This window comes from Rosa rugosa, chromosome 4 (assembly GCF_958449725.1).
Source record: "Rosa rugosa chromosome 4, drRosRugo1.1, whole genome shotgun sequence".
Lineage (NCBI taxonomy): Eukaryota > Viridiplantae > Streptophyta > Magnoliopsida > Rosales > Rosaceae > Rosa > Rosa rugosa.
The window spans coordinates 38,033,413-38,052,534 of NC_084823.1; the positions used below are offsets into that span (position 1 = coordinate 38,033,413).

General features: G+C 36.6%; 1 protein-coding gene and 1 long non-coding RNA gene across 2 annotated transcripts; one reads left to right on the forward strand and one right to left on the reverse strand.

Annotated features, from left to right (window-relative positions):
* The first annotated feature begins 268 nt into the window (after positions 1-268).
* On the forward strand, positions 269-6,436 carry LOC133706899 (uncharacterized). Its single transcript, XM_062132443.1, has 5 exons — positions 269-726; positions 2,997-3,058; positions 4,630-4,720; positions 5,157-5,259; positions 5,341-6,436. Exons 1-5 carry the CDS (start codon positions 542-544, stop codon positions 6,046-6,048), a joined length of 1,149 nt encoding a protein of 382 aa, XP_061988427.1. The 5' UTR covers positions 269-541; the 3' UTR covers positions 6,049-6,436.
* An 11,786-nt stretch (positions 6,437-18,222) lies between these two features.
* On the reverse strand, positions 18,223-18,907 carry LOC133742389 (uncharacterized). Its single transcript, XR_009862538.1, has 2 exons — positions 18,709-18,907; positions 18,223-18,576 (listed from the first exon to the last, which is right to left on the reverse strand). It is a non-coding gene; the product is annotated as an uncharacterized LOC133742389 (long non-coding RNA).
* Between the last annotated feature and the right edge of the window lie 215 nt (positions 18,908-19,122).

Below are 19,122 nucleotides of genomic sequence, written 5' to 3' on the forward strand. Positions count from 1 at the left end.
CATGAAAACATGGAAGCCATATAAGTAAAGTTACAAAGTCTCTCAACTATTAACACCCCGTACTTCAAAGGTGGCGATGTCAGCCTACTAGATCGTCCGCGTCAGACATTGATTCTGTTTCCGAGTAGATTGTCTCCACATGTCCTAAGCTTGACCCGTGATTGGAATCAGAACCAATGACCGACGCAGACAGCCCGACCTCGGCCACCTTAGAAATACAGGACAATAACAATTCAAAGACCTTGTAGCTATACTAATTACTCATGTCCCTGAATTTAATTTTGCCGTAGAAACAAATGGCTTCGGCCCAGATCTAAGAACCCACTCCTTTTAAGAAACCCCGACCCGGCCCAGACCATCACGACTTATAAAACACACGTCCTCCAGGTCCGAGCCCTTGACCGCCTCATTTAACCTGATCGCTCCTCCGTCTCCGGCGCCTGAAACAAAAACTAAAAATTTTTACGAAAATTAAAATGCCAACAAACACAAACCTCTCTCTCTTTTAATTCAAAAAACAAAACCCAAATTTGGCGCTCTTATGGCAGCAGCCTCTTCTCCCTCCCCAGCCCTAAGCGCCACCACCTCCGACGCCTCTCATGCCGCCACCGCCGCCGTCCCCGCCCCGCCCTTCTCCGCGGCTTTCCGCTCCGAAACTCCGACCAAGACGCTCCGCGGCCTCAACAAGCCCAAGTGCAAGGTCTGCGGCAATGTCGCTCGCTCCAGGTAATTTTTAGTCTCTTTTTCGGTTTCAGATTTGGTAATTTTCTGCTGAGTTAGGTTCGTCGTCTAGGTTTTTATCGCTGGCCGTACGATTTAGCTAGGTCTTTTTCGTGAGGATTTGCGTTTGTTTGGTGTTTAGAGTAATTGATTTGAAGGAATTGAATTCGCTGGGCTGTGATTGATGTTGTGTGTGGTGTTAGAAGTTCTGTAATGATGTGGTCTTGTTTCAAATTTCACTCTGTGAGGGGTATGATTGGAATTCAGTCTATGAGAAAAGGAAGACAGATATAGCAAAAAAGGACTAATTGCTGAGATTTGGAGAATCTGAAGCACATACAGAAACTTTGTGGTTGGCATATGGTAATTTTAGACAAGTGGATGCCTGAATGCCAAGTATGGCTCGTAATTTTAGACATGTGGAGTAGGTGTAAACCCACAGAACTTAGTGCTTTGTAATAGATGGATTGAAAAGGAGGTCCTCTTCTTTAATAGCCTGATATAACTCAAACCAGCTTTGCGGAAGAGCTTGATACTGGGGTGTCCTGCTGACCCTTACAGTACAAGGGGAACCATTTTAGGAGACTCAATTTGTGTCAAGATTGCGGAAGTATCTTGAATTTTGAAAAATCAAAGAGTACAATCTGCATTGAGTTCCCATGAGCGATGACCAATCTATCTCCTTGTTGCTTGTGAAAACTAAGTTGAGAATTTGATAGAGGTGAGGAAGCCGAGATATTGTGGTAAGAAGTATTGGAAGAGCCCATGACCTGTTCTCTCATTTCATCTGGAAAGAGAAAGTTGTGGTAGACTCTGTTCAGTGCTATTTTTGGGCCTAGAATGGTAACTTAATGGCATTAAAACCATTTTCTGGTTCAATTATGATGCTATTGAAACGAGTAGGGGCTTTACATTCTTGAAGCCGATAATTGTGGGAATAACCCCTTCTAAATAAGTAGGGGAGGTGTAGAGATGATAAGCGAGCTACCATTCATTTATAGCTTTGACAACTAGTTAGAGTAAATTGCTTGAAATACAAGATAACTCTGCTTGTTATCTAGACTTCTGTAATACCACTGAAAAATTAAGTTTGGAATTTTATGGTGGGATCATAATGTAGCAGCTGATCCATGCAATGAGAAACTTATCTATGATATGCAAAAAGTGCTTGCAATCCTGAGGAGTAGGATCATGTCTTAATATTTGAATGCGTTGGGTGAGTTTCGCAATAATTATTGGACAAGAGAACCAGATTGCATTCCCTAAACAGAATTGAAGCACAGTGAGAATTGCGATTACTTTTAAAGTGATTGTGAATTCTTTGCGGTCTATCCAAGTCCCTTCCTCCTTTTGTTTTTCATTCTCAGGATTGATCCAAAAGGTCTTAATATGGAACATATAAGTCTTTGTTGGGTTGTGTAGTGGAAATCACTATCAGTTTTGTGATAAAAAGAACATTGAGTGGTATTATTTTAGGGCATTCTTGAGTCAGCTCGAGGCTAGCTACCAATTTCACCCATCTGTTTTTATATCGAATGAAATTCTTGGCATGATTACCTTCCTCTTTGGTTTTGAAGTCTTTGTTCTATTGATATGAATCTAAAATTTTCAATTCTTGGGTTGTTATGGTAATTTGCAGGTCTAGGTTGTTTTGTTTTTGTTGTTGGTAGTTCTTTGCATTACAGTATACTTTGTTTGCTCTTACTTGAGATTAGTTTGAGCCACCTTTAAAGTTTAAAAGTCTTACTATATTAGGTTTGGCAATGATCCAAGCAAGATTATAGAAAGTGAATTACCGAAGTTTGGATCAATGTTGAGACTCCTAGAATGATCTCAGTAAGATTTTAAGGTTTCTTCATTGTTCTTTGGATTGTTTATTTGCAGCCACTGCCTAATTTCATTGGAGCACCATTTGACCCCAAAAATGCACTCTGTGAAACCTTAGATAGTTCATCTTTGCTTTCATCTATGAACTAACAAACAATCAAATTACTACTAGGTAACTGTTCACATCTCTCACTATCGTTGGGTTTCCTTGTTATTTCAATGATGATCCTTCTCCTTTCTGCACCAGTAGTACATAGCCTATAGTTGATCAATTAGGTTTCTTAATGTTATTGAAGATGCTGTCGGAGTTCTATTTTTGCTTTGTGAACACTACTATAGTTTCTACTTCCCTTTACTGATGAAATAATAGTTTGTTTTATATCCTATTATAATTAAATTGTTAATTTTGTTACTCTATGATTAGTTAATGAGCTAATTTGTGTGTGCAGGTGTCCGTTTGAGTCTTGCAAGAGTTGCTGCTCAAGAGCTCAAAATCCATGTCACATTCATGGTATGTTAAATAAGTGTGTATACATGAAAAGGTTTCTGCTTTCAAGTGTCTGGGTATTCTGATGAATGGATAATTTTATTAGTTAGGGTGGGGGAAGATTCTGTCAAGTAATCAAAAACTCAGGAGGATGTAATATTTCTTGCATTTTTGGATGGTTTGCAGTAGTAATGCAAAGAGTCAAATATTACTGCTGGGTAACCTAATCTTTTATAACAACAAGTAAACTAGGTTTGCTCTTCCTGGTTTCCTGGTTTCTGATCGGTCTATGTCAAAAACAAGCAACTTTTGCTGTCAGTGATAATAAGGTGAAACTCACATACATAGTTGATCGTTAGAAGTTTAGATCCCATACATATATGTAGTGTTTCCTTCAAGGAAAAGGGAAGCAGGGGGTAAAACATGGTCTTGACTCTTAAGCAATACCATCCCATGGTATCTCACATGTGAATCACTGGGTATCTGTGACGATGAGGGGAATGTTAAGAGTAGACTCTAGGCAATAATGATGGGGGCTTAGTGTGTGTAGGATACTAAAAAAAAAATTATGGGTAGTTTTGGCAACACGGCATTGCATGCCAATAAATCTTTTCTGGCTACTATCAAATAATGTTGCAGCCTATTATGTAATAGGTTTGGGTTTTACAAGCTAGTAGGAAACAGTATTCTCATATTTCTAAAAAGGGTAATCTGTGCTGTCGAGGACATGATTGGTTATGTAAAATTTGGATCCAAGTTGTTTACTTAGGTGGCACGTCTATACATGAACTATATATCACAATTTCCTTTCCTTTTCTTTTTTTTGGCACTTCTGATCATAATTCTATTATAAACAGTTTAACCTTTTAAAATTCATATAACATGATGATACATTGGTTTAATATCACTTTTGTGTTTCGATAATCGATCTGAACTGAATATATATCACAACTGAATCAACCCTATCTAATTTGCTTGGCATTTTTTGGTTATAAAATATCCCATTTAAAATTTTAAGAAGAAGAAAGAGAAAGGATGAGAAGCTTTGAATTCAAAGGTGAGAGGGCTGCCATAGTGGTTAGGTAAGCATCTATTGAGAGGAGTGATTCTAATCAGGTAATGAGGATGGTGAATGATGCTGCTGACGCCTAATTTTGCAGCAAGATCTTAGATTGATTAGGTAATGGGAAAGAAAGAAGAGGGTCGAGTCTAGAGCAGATTGTTAGAAGTCTGGAGATTATAGTGATCTCGTGTCTGAGGGAGAATTTAGCATTTGCATATATTCTACCTCAAGTTTACCCTCACTTAGCAATGTGCGCGTGCGCGCGTGTCAGCTAGGTTTTGTCAGAGTCTCTTTTGAAAATATTACAATCAAAATTGAAAATCACCATATAAAGGCAACTGAATCATGTCCAGTTCAGTTGGTATGGTAGTCTCATTGGTTTGACTCGTTTAGTTAGAACAATATGCACAGGCCTATTAATGTAAGGAGACTCTTTTATAGGGGGGAAAAGCAGAGAATTGCTTGTTCTATCATCTTTTCAGAGTATGACCCCATTTCCTGCTTCTCCTGACCGACTGTGTTACTATTGCAGTCTTGAAAGCAAATACAACTATTCCAGACAAGGCACCAGCCTCAAGCAGTCCTCAATTTGACCATCAGTCAACTGAGACATCATCCTCCGGGTGAGTTCTAGCAACATCTTTTTTATATTCCTGATAGTTTACTGTCTCAAGAGGTGACATTATAATATAAAGTTTATGTGAGTATGAACTTTTAGAATTCACCGATTTCACTTAGTTTAATCTTCCTATGAAAGGTGACTAGCTAAAGATTTCCACATACTTTTAGCTTGTTCTTGAGTCTAAGATTGATGGTTCTTATTCCCAGACTCCTCTCTGTCTGAACTTCCTATATCAGACTTTTAGCTTGTGCTACAGCTGTCTTACATATATGGTTTTTACTACCCCACATTGTATATGTTTGTTTTCTGAATTCCGAACTCCACCTGTTTCTTCTTACTGCCCTTGGTACTTTATTGAGTTAGGTCTGCCAGGTCTAAGAGCAAGCACTATTTTTGTTCTGGATGGTACATTTATTAGTTTGTTGAATATGTTTCAGGAATTCGCATAGAGTTGCATCACTCCGACAACTTTCGAACAATTTTGCGCAATTCAATAATGTGCATATTACACTTCGCACAAAGAAGCCGCTGACCAGAAAGGCATTTCCTTGGCACTATATTTTTGTTCTTGTACTATTTTTTGGTGAGAATTACTTGTCCTAATGTAGGAATTAATTTCAGGATGCTGTGGCTACTAATGAATGGAGGTTTGCCAAGTTAAAGGAATTTAAGGACAGAAACATTGAAGTGGAAAATGAAGCTTTTGATCGATACATGCAGAACATCAGCTTATTAGGGGAAGTGTTTTCTGTGAACTCTAATGCGGAAGAGTCCATCAGGGATGGATCATCCATATCAAACCATGACAGGACTACTACAGAAGGTGACAATGGGGATATGGTCTCAGGGTTGAAGTTAAAGTTGAGATCAAATCCAATGAGAACCAGTAATTTCAGAAAGAGGATACAGCAAATTGTTGATCAGGGACTAAAGAAGCTTAAAACATGTGAGTCTGCTGATGGAGATAAGGAACCGAGTGACCAAATTGAATTGGATATGGGGCCCAGAAAAGGAGAAAATTGGCGGGCTGCAAGGGCTTCAGCTTTAGGTGATCTCATTGATAAGTTGAACAAAGCCCGAAATGAGGAGGATCTACAGTCTTGCATGGAGATGAAGACTCAACTCTTCAATGAACTGAAATCTATGAGCAGCTCAGAATTGGAAGACACAGAGACCACGAAGAAACAGACTACGAAGAATGACTTGGAAACCAGGAAAGAGTCGCAATATTTATTTCCTCATTTGATTAGTACCAATGAAATTGATCAAGAAACTCTCAGTAGCGTCAATGCGCACTTCTCTTCCCTGGAGCAGATAGAAGGTTTATGATTAAAGATTTAGAGGTGTGATTTTTAGTAGGATGTGGACTTTTAGCCAATTCAGAGGATCATAGTTTTGAGGTAGGTGCCATAACTTAGTGTCCTGTTCTTCTGGTCGAAAAGCAATGATGGGAAACTTGCATTTTCAATTTGAATCCAACCATGGTACCTCATTTTACTTGTAAAATGTAACATGATGTAACCGGCTGTAGTATTTGCCAAAATTCATGAGCAATGTAGGTGGCATGAAGCCATTAACCTTTTGGTAGGCTACTGGCACTTCAAATGCTACATCTAATTTCTCCAACTTGTATGAGTGATGATTCTTATGCTCTACGCACATTACAGACTTCTTTTACAGAACTAGGACTGGTGGTAGCAGTAGCATGCTTAATGCGCCAAGTCTTTTTTCTTTTTAATTTCTGATCAGTAAAAATTGGTTTGTTCGAATAAAGAGTGCTTTGGATCTGCCTGCTCCTTTAGCCTTGCTAAACAACTAGGAGATTGGTATAATATTTTGGTTTAGTCACCGAAGTCTAAACTCCCCAATCTGTATGATCTTTTCATTTAGTGGGAATGAAAAACAGCCTTAAACCAAAGAGAATAGGGTCATTGATTAGTTGAGTACTAGTTCATCAAACCCAGATAACTATTATTATTTTTCAGAGAAGAAAAGAATCATGTTATTCTCTTGAGAGAAAATGTGGACCTCAATATCCAAATGGCTTCTGGGTTCTGACTTTCATCAGTTTTGACTTTCAATAGGCAACTAAATTAAGCTTCCACAATACCACCCAACATTTTTAAAAACGAAAGGACATCCAACTATTTTTAACCTTTCAAGAACACTCCAATTTGGAAGACGTGGTTCTTAATTGCTATCATGTCATCTCTCAGAAACCCACTCTTAATTCTTTAATTGCTTGTGAATATTTGGTAAGCAATACCCAAAATGAAGAATTTTCATCTCAATCTATTGCCAAACCTTTGGGAATTAAAGATCAATCACAGAATGATTACAGCAAAGACATTAGGCCTCTCATAGGTACCTGGCATGGTTAATTTTTTTTTTTTTGGCAATGAATATCATTTCTAATTTTCTAACCAAGTAAACCCTAAACAAGCAATTTACTATTGTAGAAGCTTCCTATTATTAGTTTAGATACTATGAGCAGAATTTTGTGGCCTAACAAACATATCCTTATCTTTTTGTTTGTCTTGGAATCAAAGTCTTTACTTGTTGGTGCCTTCATGAAAAGAATCCCATATGGGTTCTAAAGGCACATACCATTATGACAAAGAAATCCCATCTTCTGAAATTTTCACATAAAGCTTTGTAGGTTTCTGAATGCTCTTGGTGCTTTTCTTGCTTTATTCTTCCTCATATACTTCTCAATTAACCAACAACAACTACTTTCTTGGTGGATATCAAACTTTCTAGCCCATCTTCCCTTGAAACAAGGCTGTCAATGTTTTCAATTTCAATGGCTCTACTCATCTCATCAACATCACCTTTTCAGAGAGGCCCTTTGCATATTTATCAACCCCATCATCATGGCCAGTGCTCTCAAATCTGTTCATCTAAATCATGATTAATTCTTTCTCATTGATCTAGATTCACCCTAGGCTACATTATTAGCCATCTGAAAAAGAATACAAGAATATGTTATAAAAAGAATAAAATGGAGTTGATGAGATGATGCCAAAGGGGATGTTGACAATATAAAGCAGAAACCTCTCAGGTCGTACTTGTATATAAACATATGCATAGAAATAAGGCCTCTGCAAAGTGGGGAAATTTCTACTGATAATCAAAGCAACCCAACTTTTGAACGGGCATGTTTATTTATTTGAAAAAGAAAAATATATCCATCTGAATAGTCAAACTTTTACTTCATGCATCCCTTTCAGTCTGTCTATTACTTAAGACATTGATGTTATTAATTTGAACAAACAAAAACATCTTCATTAACCATATCACTCTTATTCACACATGCTTTCCATCTGGAACCCTTTCTAATACAAATCAAATTTGGTTTTGCTTAATTTAGGCCACAGGGTGAGTAACCATGATTATGTTTTGGTCAAAAAGATTAAAGAAAACTCCAGTTGAGAATCTCTGAGAATCTCACCTGGTAATGCTGATTAACAAGCCATTTAAAAAGAATTAAGCTTGCAATTAATATATATATATATATATATATATATCTTTCTTGTGACTGTCACCATGCTTAAATGAAGAAGGAAGCATCTTTGCTGTAATGTTTGGTATTCCTCCACTTTCTGTAAAGTTCTCCAACTCTTTTATCATGTGTATATGCGCAGCCAAGGATCCTGGCTTCTCGATAATTGCCTATACTGTTAGAGCTTTGTTTTGATGCCATTCCAATGCCACTGGTTTATGGTTTAGACTGCTAGAAATGCTTTCATGTACTATGACAGTATGACCATGTTTGCCTTGTCTAGTCACATAAGAGCACATGGGTTTGTGGTAATATTTTAATTTGCACAAGTTAGTCTGTTGGAGATACATGCGTAACTGGGCCAATTCCTACACTCTCTCTTTATGTTAACTGTGTCCTAAATCAACTTTATCGAAAAAAAAAACTGTGTCCTGAATCAAGATGTCAAATTTGATTCACCCTAACAATGTAGCGAGTACCCTTCCGTTGTTGCATTTAATTTCCGCAAACTTCTGAGAGCTAAACTCTAAATTCATACTCTTAACCTCATTCTATTGCATTTTTAACCATTAAGATGTGAATGTTTTGGACCATGTCGGTATAGCTTGGCCAACTGGTTCCATACACACTTAGAAGATTAGCTAGACACACATTTTATTCACATGTACAAATAATATGACAAACCATTAATTGTTTCTTTGGCATGAAATTGACCTAAACAATGACACTTTTGGCTTAGTTAGGCAAACCAGAGAGGACCTTATCATAGTTAATTCCTAATCAAGAAAAAATGACAATAATATTCAAGATTGGTGCCTGTGCCCTCCCACACATGGCCCTCCTCTACTAGCACTTCAGCTGCAGTTTTTGTCTTTCCCAATCCATTAAGCAAACACATAATCCTATTCTCAAAACAAAAAAAACAAGCAGACACATAATCCAAATCACTGGCTTATCCCTACGTTTAAGAAATATGTAATTGATAGGATTTGGATTGGGTCCAAGAGAGAAGCAGGTGACTAATTGGTTCCAGATCATTAATATGTTAATAGCTACCGTGTTCTGCAAGATATGAGCAGACAAATCCAAGCAAAAAGCTCCAATTAAACCCAAATTTACGTTTAGAAAATGTTATGTTTTGATTGATGGGGGATTGTGATGTTACATAAATCACAACACTAATTATCAAGGTTTAACTGTAATCTATACTTAATACAGATGATGAATTTCAAGTTCAATGGTGGGTTTTCTTTGGGGAGCTTATTTAATTTATTCAGAGCAACCATTGGGGAAATTGATATTGCAAAAGAAGTTCAAACTCTGAAGCACCAAAAACAAGTAGCTAAACTTGTTCAGATTTAGGCGTTTAAGGTATGAATTTAGAGTTTAGCTTACCATGTAAGGTCTTCATCTAACTTACCATGTGCCCTAATACCTTAACCCTAAATTCTGTTAAGGTCTTCCTACTATTATTAATCCTTTTAAGTTCACATATAAGTACAATAGAGCCGAGTAAATTACTGATAAAAAACTTAAGTGAAAACCAAAATAAAAACGAATTTTTACTATTTGGATTCACATACTTACAATTGTTGCTAAAAATGACCAAATCGAAAGAAAGTAGGAAAATAACCAAAACTGTAAATTGGTCAAGGCCTTCCTGCTCTTACATAATGACATTATGGCAATTTCTCTCATCACAATTTGATTTCCATCTCTGTATTATTAAAACAGTCCCCCCTCGCTTTTTCAAGAACATTTTGGAATCGAACTTATTGTTAGGTGTTCAATTCACTATCCATATATAGTAGCCGCCTCAGTGCCAAATGTTAGAGATCTACTTCATGCAAAAAGATTCGATTGACTTTTTGGAAGTCATGCTGTCATATTATCAAATACGAATCCTCATAATTTTTGGTCAGGTTAATTACTCCTACTTGTATAAGTTACGTAAACCCTAGAAAGTTACGTAAAGTTACTCTTTCTTGGTAACTTCCAATTGCAGAGAAAAAATAAACTTCCATTAGCTCCAATTTTCTTGTCGACTCCCAGTAGATGCATGCATGCATGCAACTTTTCTGATCCTAACAAATCTAAAATGGCGTGACATATAGCAATTTGGTTATTATGGATGCATAAAAATTTGATTTTTCCTTTTGGCAATTGGCATGAATGTTATGAATACATACTTTCAACATGATAACAAACTGTAAATACATGCAGCAAAAGTTAAGTTTATTGTTCAAATATAATTTTATCAATAACCTTAATGAGCCTAAGATATTTGAGGAAATTTAAGATATATTTCTTAATGGTAACATGGTAGTAGTGGTCAGCAATAGTCTCAGAAAATTGAGAGAAAAATTAAGAATAAATCTAAGAATTGCAACCAATAGGCATTTATATTATGACAAAATTTCTCAGCAAACTTATATTTAAATTACTATTATCTTTCACCGCTCTAATATGATATGCTAACGGTGATAAATTGATCGATGGCATGCACAACCTAACTTTAGCCTATGACATTTAACTAATATATTTAACATCTCACTGCTCTCCACTGGATTGTGCATCACCATATATATTACTTTCAGCTACATTTTCATACTATTTAAATTTTATTAATTTGGCCTGCTTTAGCTTTCTAATCACATAATGGCGGGCCACGAGCTTGTTGTTTTGGCTGAGATGCCAAATGATAACACAAAGCGGCTTGCTAATAAATTGTATGAAATATCTTGCCCCTGTGAAAGGAGTATGAAACTCCACGATTTGGAGTAAACCGACATGAATTTCTACCTGAAAGTCTTCCACAATATGTGATAAAATTTATTCTCCTCCCATCTCTCTATGGGATTCTTGTAATATTTCAACTAATTTAGTTCCTATAGAAAAAAAAAAAAAAAAAAAGGGAAGGAGGCAATACTTGAAAATTGAAATTAAAGAGACAGAGATATAATTGCAAACTACTAGTTCAATTTTTGGCAATAAATTTAGAGCAAGTTCACCCGTTGAGTCTTTGGATTAGGTTTCTGGGTCATAACATTGTTCATTGATTTTTTATATTTGTATCCATCCGTTGGATCAGGTCTATGAGGCATGACAATCCTGTTCTTTTAATATTCTATTAATTTATTTATTGTAAATAAGAAATATATGATGTAAATAGATAGTAATGATGAATTTTTGGAAGACCTACTGACAAAGTAATGATGATATTGGGTTTTTGTCAATTTACCCTATTTCTAGAGATTTTTTTCCCACTTACCCTATTAAGTTTTTTTAATTCCCCCTTACCCAAAACACTCTAAGGGAGTATTCCCTAATACCCCATAATTTTTTTTTAATACCATTTTACCCTCACCCATGTGTTACTTAGAGAGAGAGAGAGAGAGAAAATGGAAGAGAGAGAAACCATAGAAGACTTCGCCGGAGCCCCATCACCGGCCGCCGGAATCCGTCAAACTTTCCCTGGAATCCAGTCACCTGCCGCCGCCTACCGAACTTTTTTGAAAACCTCGCCGGAGATCCCCAAAGAGGTCGTCAGAGATTTCATAGGTTTTATTGCCCCCCATTGCCCCCCCAATAGACGTCTATTGCCCCCAAATAGAACTTTCGATAGCCGGAATAGGAACTAATCTTCCTGAAATTAGACAAATAAAACTTTGATTAAAGAAAAAAAACGAAGAGATTATATCAATTCAAAACGTCTATTGCCCTCCAATAAATGTCTATTGCCCCCTAATAGACATTCAAAATTTTTTTTTCTTTCCTTCTGTCTCATTACTTAAAAAAAAAAAAAAAAAAAAAAATCTGATTTGGGCACCCAAGTCAACAGCCGACCAAAAATCACCGGATTGAATCACCGCCGGAGCTCGCTGCCGACCTCTCTCACCTCTCCGAGCCTCCAATCCTCGTCGGAGTCACCACCACCAGCGGGATTTTAGATTTGATCGAGCGGCAGCGGGATTCGCCGGAGCTTTCGTTGCCGACGATCTCCTCCGTCACCACCCACGCCTTCGCCACCGGTTGGCTGAGCTCGACCGTCTGTGAACGTCATGGATTGGCCAGTCGATCTGGTACCAGCCATGGCAGAGAGAGAGAGAGAGACAGTTGCTTGTGTTTGAACCCAAAATGAGCATTTTGGCCTGACAAAGAGTGTCTTGAAAAAATTGAGCCAATGTCAGTGGCTCAAGCTATATATTGTCGACAAGTTCGAAATATATTATTTAGAGGCTAAATAAAGCCTACTATGGAAGATTATGCGAGCTGCAAGAAAGGAAATGATGGAAGCATGGAAATGAAAAGTCAACTTTAGCACATTTTCCTACTTCGGCTAGGAGAAACCGAGCTAAACAAGGAAGGAATGGCGGCAGACTAACCAAACGAAATCCAAATGAGCTAAAACTTTCCAGATTAATTCTAGACATCCTAAGGATTATTTCATATGAAGAGTGCCAGAGCTAGTTTTGAGTGGAAAACCTTCAAACAATCAGTCCAATTTTCTGCAGAAGCAAAACTGGAAAACTGGACCTGTAAGGAGTCCAGCAGCGTTTCCGGCCCAACCACATGGAATTAAGCTCTGAAACCTAACAATTCCATTAGTGTTTAAGTGCTTAAACCTAACAATTCCATTAGTGTTTAAGTGCTCAAACCTAACCCATCATGATTTGTTTAAGGCCAACCACTATGTCTTGGTAGCCTATATATAGAGGCTACAACAAGTAACAAGAAACAACACAATTCATCAAAGAATCTCTATGATCATCCAAGCCTCTCTAGAGCAATCCCTCTCAGAGCAACCCCTCTCTTTCTCTTACCAGTGATCACATTCCAGTCCTAGTCTTCTCAGGAGCCGACTGTCAGTGCCACCAAACCCTCTGTCAAAGTGCTTCGGTCCTAGTCTCCTCGGGAGCCGACTGTAGTACAGCGACCACAACAGTTCTCTCTACTTCCCGGTGATTTCGCTCTGCTCAACCTACAACGTTGAGTATCGACTTGGTGACACAAGACAAAGTCTTCCAGCACGAGGCACAGAAGACCCCCACGACGAGGTTGATGCTCTCCTCGTCTACAGTCGCTCAAAAGAAGTCAGGTTAAGGGACACCCCCGAAGACCGCACCCGAACGGTGCTGGCACGCCCGCGCAGAAAAGAGACTGTTGACTAGCCGCAACAAAACTGGAGCCAAACAACTTGATTTGGTACGATCGGATTCGAGCTCCAGTTCCAGAGCTGCCATGAGAGAGAGAGAGAGAGAGAGAGAGAGAGAGAGAGAGAGAGAGAGAGAGAGAGAGGAGAATGATGAGTGGCACATGTTAGTTTTTTAATTAGGTCGAGGGTAGTATCGTAATTTTATTTTAAATCGGGTTAGTGGGAATAAAAAAATTTTGTTGGGGTAAGTGGAAATGATTTTTGCTTATTTTGGTGCTTTGGGTCAAGGACCCTTAGATATTTTAGGTGAAATAAAAAGGAACCGATTGGAATAGTTTTTGTAACTCGTTGGGTGTGGAATGTAAAACAGATGGTAGAAATTTATAGCAAATTATTTACTATTTTTTTTAATTTTTTAAATTATTTTCTTACCGTTGGTTCAATTACTTTCAAAGAATGAAATTCTGGCCGTCCAACTTGAAAATGACAATCAAAATCAAGGGCCATGATGCAGTGACTGTTTCAAATTTCAAGGTCGCCAACGGCTGTTAAATACGTGGGCAAGCTGCATTTTAGTTGCTACGCAACAAAAATACGGGAGGACCGTGTGGCCTCTTTCTTCCTTCTGCTAATGTCAGCATTAATTTGTTATTATGGGCTAGGCTGGTGTCTGAGTCTCCTTCTGAGTCGGCATATTGACTCGGGTTGAGACCTAGGTAAGTAGGTACGACCCAGGCATGCCTCCATTTCATAAGAAAGTGGAAACCCATTTTCTCTTCTTTTCTCCTTTCTAGGTTAAATCCGACTTGGTGATCGACTAGCCTATGTAGTGGACTTGCTCTTATTGCTTCACTATATAATGATTTCAAAACTTGTTATTTTCTTTAATAAACAGTTTTGCAAACTAGTCCTTTGTCTTTCGCATGAGAATTAAACAAGATCATTTAATCGAATTCAATAGGATTTTGTATGTATATCTTAGAGCATTTTTAGCAGACTCTATTTTAGCTCCTTAGCTATTTTAGAAAGCATGTTTAGTTTTTTTATCTATTTTAACAGCTGCACCAAACTCCTAAATAGTTATCCATTATAAATTTTGGCTATCTTGCTCCTAAATATAGAGAGTGGGATCAGACTCACTATAATTTAAAACATTTGTTTTGAGTTATTTTATGTAATTTATAAATATTTTAAACTATTTAATCTTCATTCAAAAAATAATATAAATTAAAAACTAGCTAAAATAAAAAACACTGATGCTGCAGACATATTTTAAAAGTGGTTAACCAAAATAATTTTTTAAGTACTTTAGCTAAAATTTAACTAAAATATAACTAGCATTGCATATTGAAATAGTTTAAGCAAATAGCCTCTCTATTTTTTATTAATTAAGAAAAATGGCCTAAACCCAACATTAGTACAAAGGTCCTTCAATCAAGCCAAAACCCTCGGGAGAAAAGAAAGAATCATTGTACAACAAGAAAGATCGAAAAAAGATAACCCATTTACTTGCTTCATGATTCCGTCCATCCAAACACACAATAAGACCAAGCTAATTAAGCTAAGTTAGAAATTATCTATTGCATTTTGTATGTAGCTAGTGAGTGTCTGTGTCAGAGCCAGTAGTGTAACTTTGCAAAACTGTTTCTGTTGTACTCTTTCTTTCTCTCTGTCTTTTTAGTACTTTTCACATGCAACTTCCCGAAGAAAAATAAACGCCAAGATGCATGATGGTCTTTGTTCCGTAGGTACCAATTTTCATGAGTGATTATTGTTTGTTTGCAAGCTTTGTTGGATTCTAACAAGAAAAAAGGCTGACTATGAAAGCAAGAATCATATATGAGAGAGAGAGAGAGAGAGATCATGTTTTCTTGGTTTATATATGTTAGTAGGGTTGCATTGTGTGTGTCTGACGCGTGAACGTTATTAATGCACTGCGTTTTTCTAGAGCAAAGCAAAGCAAAGAGAGAGAAAGAGAGAGCAGAGAGAATCGATCCGGTTTTATTTATTATTCAGAGAGAAACAATACCCATATTTATGCACGTCTCTGAATTCATATATGATTCTTGGCCATGCATTAATCATTATTGTTACTATCATGAAGGTTTTGCTGATGTTTTGATGACACATTACTGTTCGTTCCAAGAGGCAGTTGGGAATGCAAATCCATGACAGAGAGAAAGAAAGAGTAAACTCATAGAAGAAAACCCCAACCGATACCTTCAGTATGTTCTTGGTTTGATAACTCATAAGAATCTTAAGAGGTTGATATAAGTTAATCAAGTATTTAATGGCTGAGACCTAACATGATTGAAATTCATGAAACAGTGGAAGCTAATATGAACATAAAGAAAAGTTTTGCAACTTTGCAACCTTTTTCTTTATGAATATGAGACTCATGTGGATCTGACTCTCACTCCATTAAGAAAAAAAATGATAAGAAAATATTGAGAAGATATTGTTTATATAAAGTAATATGAGTATTACACTAGTTGAGAAGATATTGTTTATATAAAGTAATATGAGTATCACACCTAAAATCGATCAGTTGAAAATTAGTGAAAATGTTTGAACTCATATATATCTTGTATTTCCCCAATATGAAACACTTTATATTTTGAATGGTATGCAACTATGCATTACAGAATTCTCACACATATTTTGTATTGATCATTTCTAAACACTATATTTTTTAGATGAAATGACATTTTAATTTTGCCATACAGAAATATATGAGAGAAAAGCATACATTGTATTTTGATCTTTCCAGACACACACACACATATATATATATATATAAAGCATACATTGTATAGACCAATAATGCAAAGAAATTATGGTTGCCCATTGACAAGTATATATGTTGAATAAAAGATGTTCATTTATTTTTCTGCTTTCCCTTGTTCTTGTTTTGTTTCTCAAGCTAATATTAATTATATGTTGCCTTTAACCTAATGGAATATTATGACAGTTAACTAATTTTCACAACTTACTTGAGAACAAATAAATGATAGAAAAGTTGAAAAAGAAGGATTCCAAACAAATTTACTTGATGTAAAAATAAAGTTTGTGCACCATTCACATGACAAACAGATTTACATTTAGAACCTACTGCTGTTTTTCATGATTCACCCTAATACCTATTGAGCTCGTAAGTTTATGGACAATTCCAAAAGAAGATAATAAATTCGATCGATATCTTCACTTAGTTGGATGTGTTGTTTTTGTTATTGAGTTGAAAAATACAAAATAGCAGATGGGTCATCTGAATATATTGGAAATTAGGGTCTGAAAGGGACAAGACATCTGTCTCACTCTCCCCCCTTATGACAGAAGATGTAGCATATAAAGAGCTAAAAAGGGGGAAGCAAGCTAGTTGAAGTAATTATATTCGATTGGCACCTTTGAAAGGAAAGAGAGGGCTTCTCTTGTTTGCATCTAAGGTCAAATATACACATATACATGGTGCCAACTTAACACTTCCCATTAATCCAAAAATGCCAACCCATGACCTTATATATTCCCCTCATCATCAATCCTCGCCTAATTCCCACCCATTTCCAATGGTCCCCTTGAAAATGAATATTTGTTAATTTTGATATGGGAAAAAGAAAGAGTAGATATACATAGATCAAGCCACAAACATCAATTGTGATTAGCTATAGCTAGTATGGTATACAAAACTATAAGTTTGCTTCTTAGTGTGGACAAGGGTTAGCTAATTCAATTCAAAGGGGAGGTGGTGATCATGGGTCATGGGTCTTGCCTCGTGCTCTGGCATAGTGGTTAGAAAATGAAAAGGTTGCTATAAACCATCAATAGCCAATGACCTTGTATATAAATTTTGGTTGGTTTTGCATCGTAGTCTTGTTAGCTCATCATGATCATGATCATTATCACCACCGCTTTATAATTTATATTACACACCAAATCGATCGCTTTCTTCATAGTTTATACGTGTTGCTCAAGTCGTAAATTCTTGTTGTATACAAATATATCCATCACAAAAATTAATTGTTTGCTTGCCAAATCCAAGAACCCATTTTCAAAATGGGAAAGCAATTAAATCCAGATTAACCGATAACATCTAGCTGTTCATGCATAATTAGTTAATTACTTATATGTTTCTTTAATAAATCAAATTGTTGGGTTTGGCAGACAATGAATACCAAACTACCCATGATCTGAATTTTAACAAAGAATAATTATAATTTTCTGAGATTAATTAAATTGATTGACATTCTAATCGAAGATAACGTTTCAATATGTATGACTTCGATCAAAAGATTTTTGCAGAGATTTGAGAAACTATATATCATGTTCTTATAATTTCTCATACGTATCATATATATGTCACATCAACTAAAAGTAAGCCGATGATTATCATCTATATATGGACTTTTATATTCTTCTTATTTTCTTACTGTTTTCTGGTTTTCTTGCGTATTTGCTTCTGTAAGCACAGTTGAAGAACAGAGAAATAAAATGTTCAAATTAATGGTAGCCGCACCACCCCAATGACATATGGGAATAAATCATCCTGTCTCCATCTCGTGAATGCTTTTGTAAGCATTCTTGCTTATATATATATTCCCTGTTGATGAATTTGTTTTAACATTTTTTCCCTGTTGATAATAGGTATCATGATTTTTGAGCGCGTACAGACGTATATGCATTTGTTCAAGATAGGAGATTAACACATATATACACCTAATCTGTTAGAGAAAAAAAATGAGCAGCAAAAGTTTAAAGGAAAGTGTGTAAAGTAAGCGGAAGGTTTATCTGCATATGATCTGAAAATCGATAGGGTAAATGCAGAAACAGTGAACTGCTTAGTCATGCAGGATAGTGTTAATTCTTTTTAGGTCATACTGATTAATTAAGCATTCAATAATAGTAATACACAGGCATGCATGCAGAAGCATCAGCCTGCAGGTTCTTAAAGTAAACTAAATTCATAGAGATCGGGAAAGATCGATCCTTCTTCTGCGCGCTGTTCATATCAAACCAGTACTCAGCGATCTCGATCACCGGCCTGAATAATTAACCTACACACTTTTAAAACTCATCCCTCACCTCTGTCAAGTCTCTCCTAGCTAGCTATAGCTACAGCTTGCCCATCTCTTTTCTGTGGTGGAAGAGATCGATACGAGAGGTGCATGACGAGGTGCTGATCACATCAGTCACTACTTGACTCGATCTGTAAATAAACAGCAGCATGTACGAACTAAGTTTGAGTAATGGGACTTAATTAACCTACCTTAATTTTTACCTTGCTGGCCCTCAGAATACTATATCAACGATCCTAAATAAACCAGAGGTAGCAACGTACCTAGCCTTGAATTGGTAAATGCCAGCAACCCATCGGTGAATGAATTGGCCCTCCTGTGAATATATGTGGTCCGATGCCCCAATTACTTCAAGACTCATTCAAGTGGCAAATTAGGTCAGGGGTACTACACTACGTACTATCTTTCTTGTTTTACATCACCTATATATATTAAATTTCTCTCTGTGTTTTATCAACGATATGGATGGTGCGTCATGTGACTCGTCATCAACTACACAGGTAGACTTCTCGAGGTCATTATATAAATTAATTTGGTGCGAATATATTCCCACTTCTTACTAAGTAGATCGATGAGTTTTTGTAAGAAGTGGGGGAGGGTTAGAATGGCATGATAAGGGAATGAATTAGAAATCAACTTAATAAGAACTACCATATCACGAGGTCAACTTGTAGAGC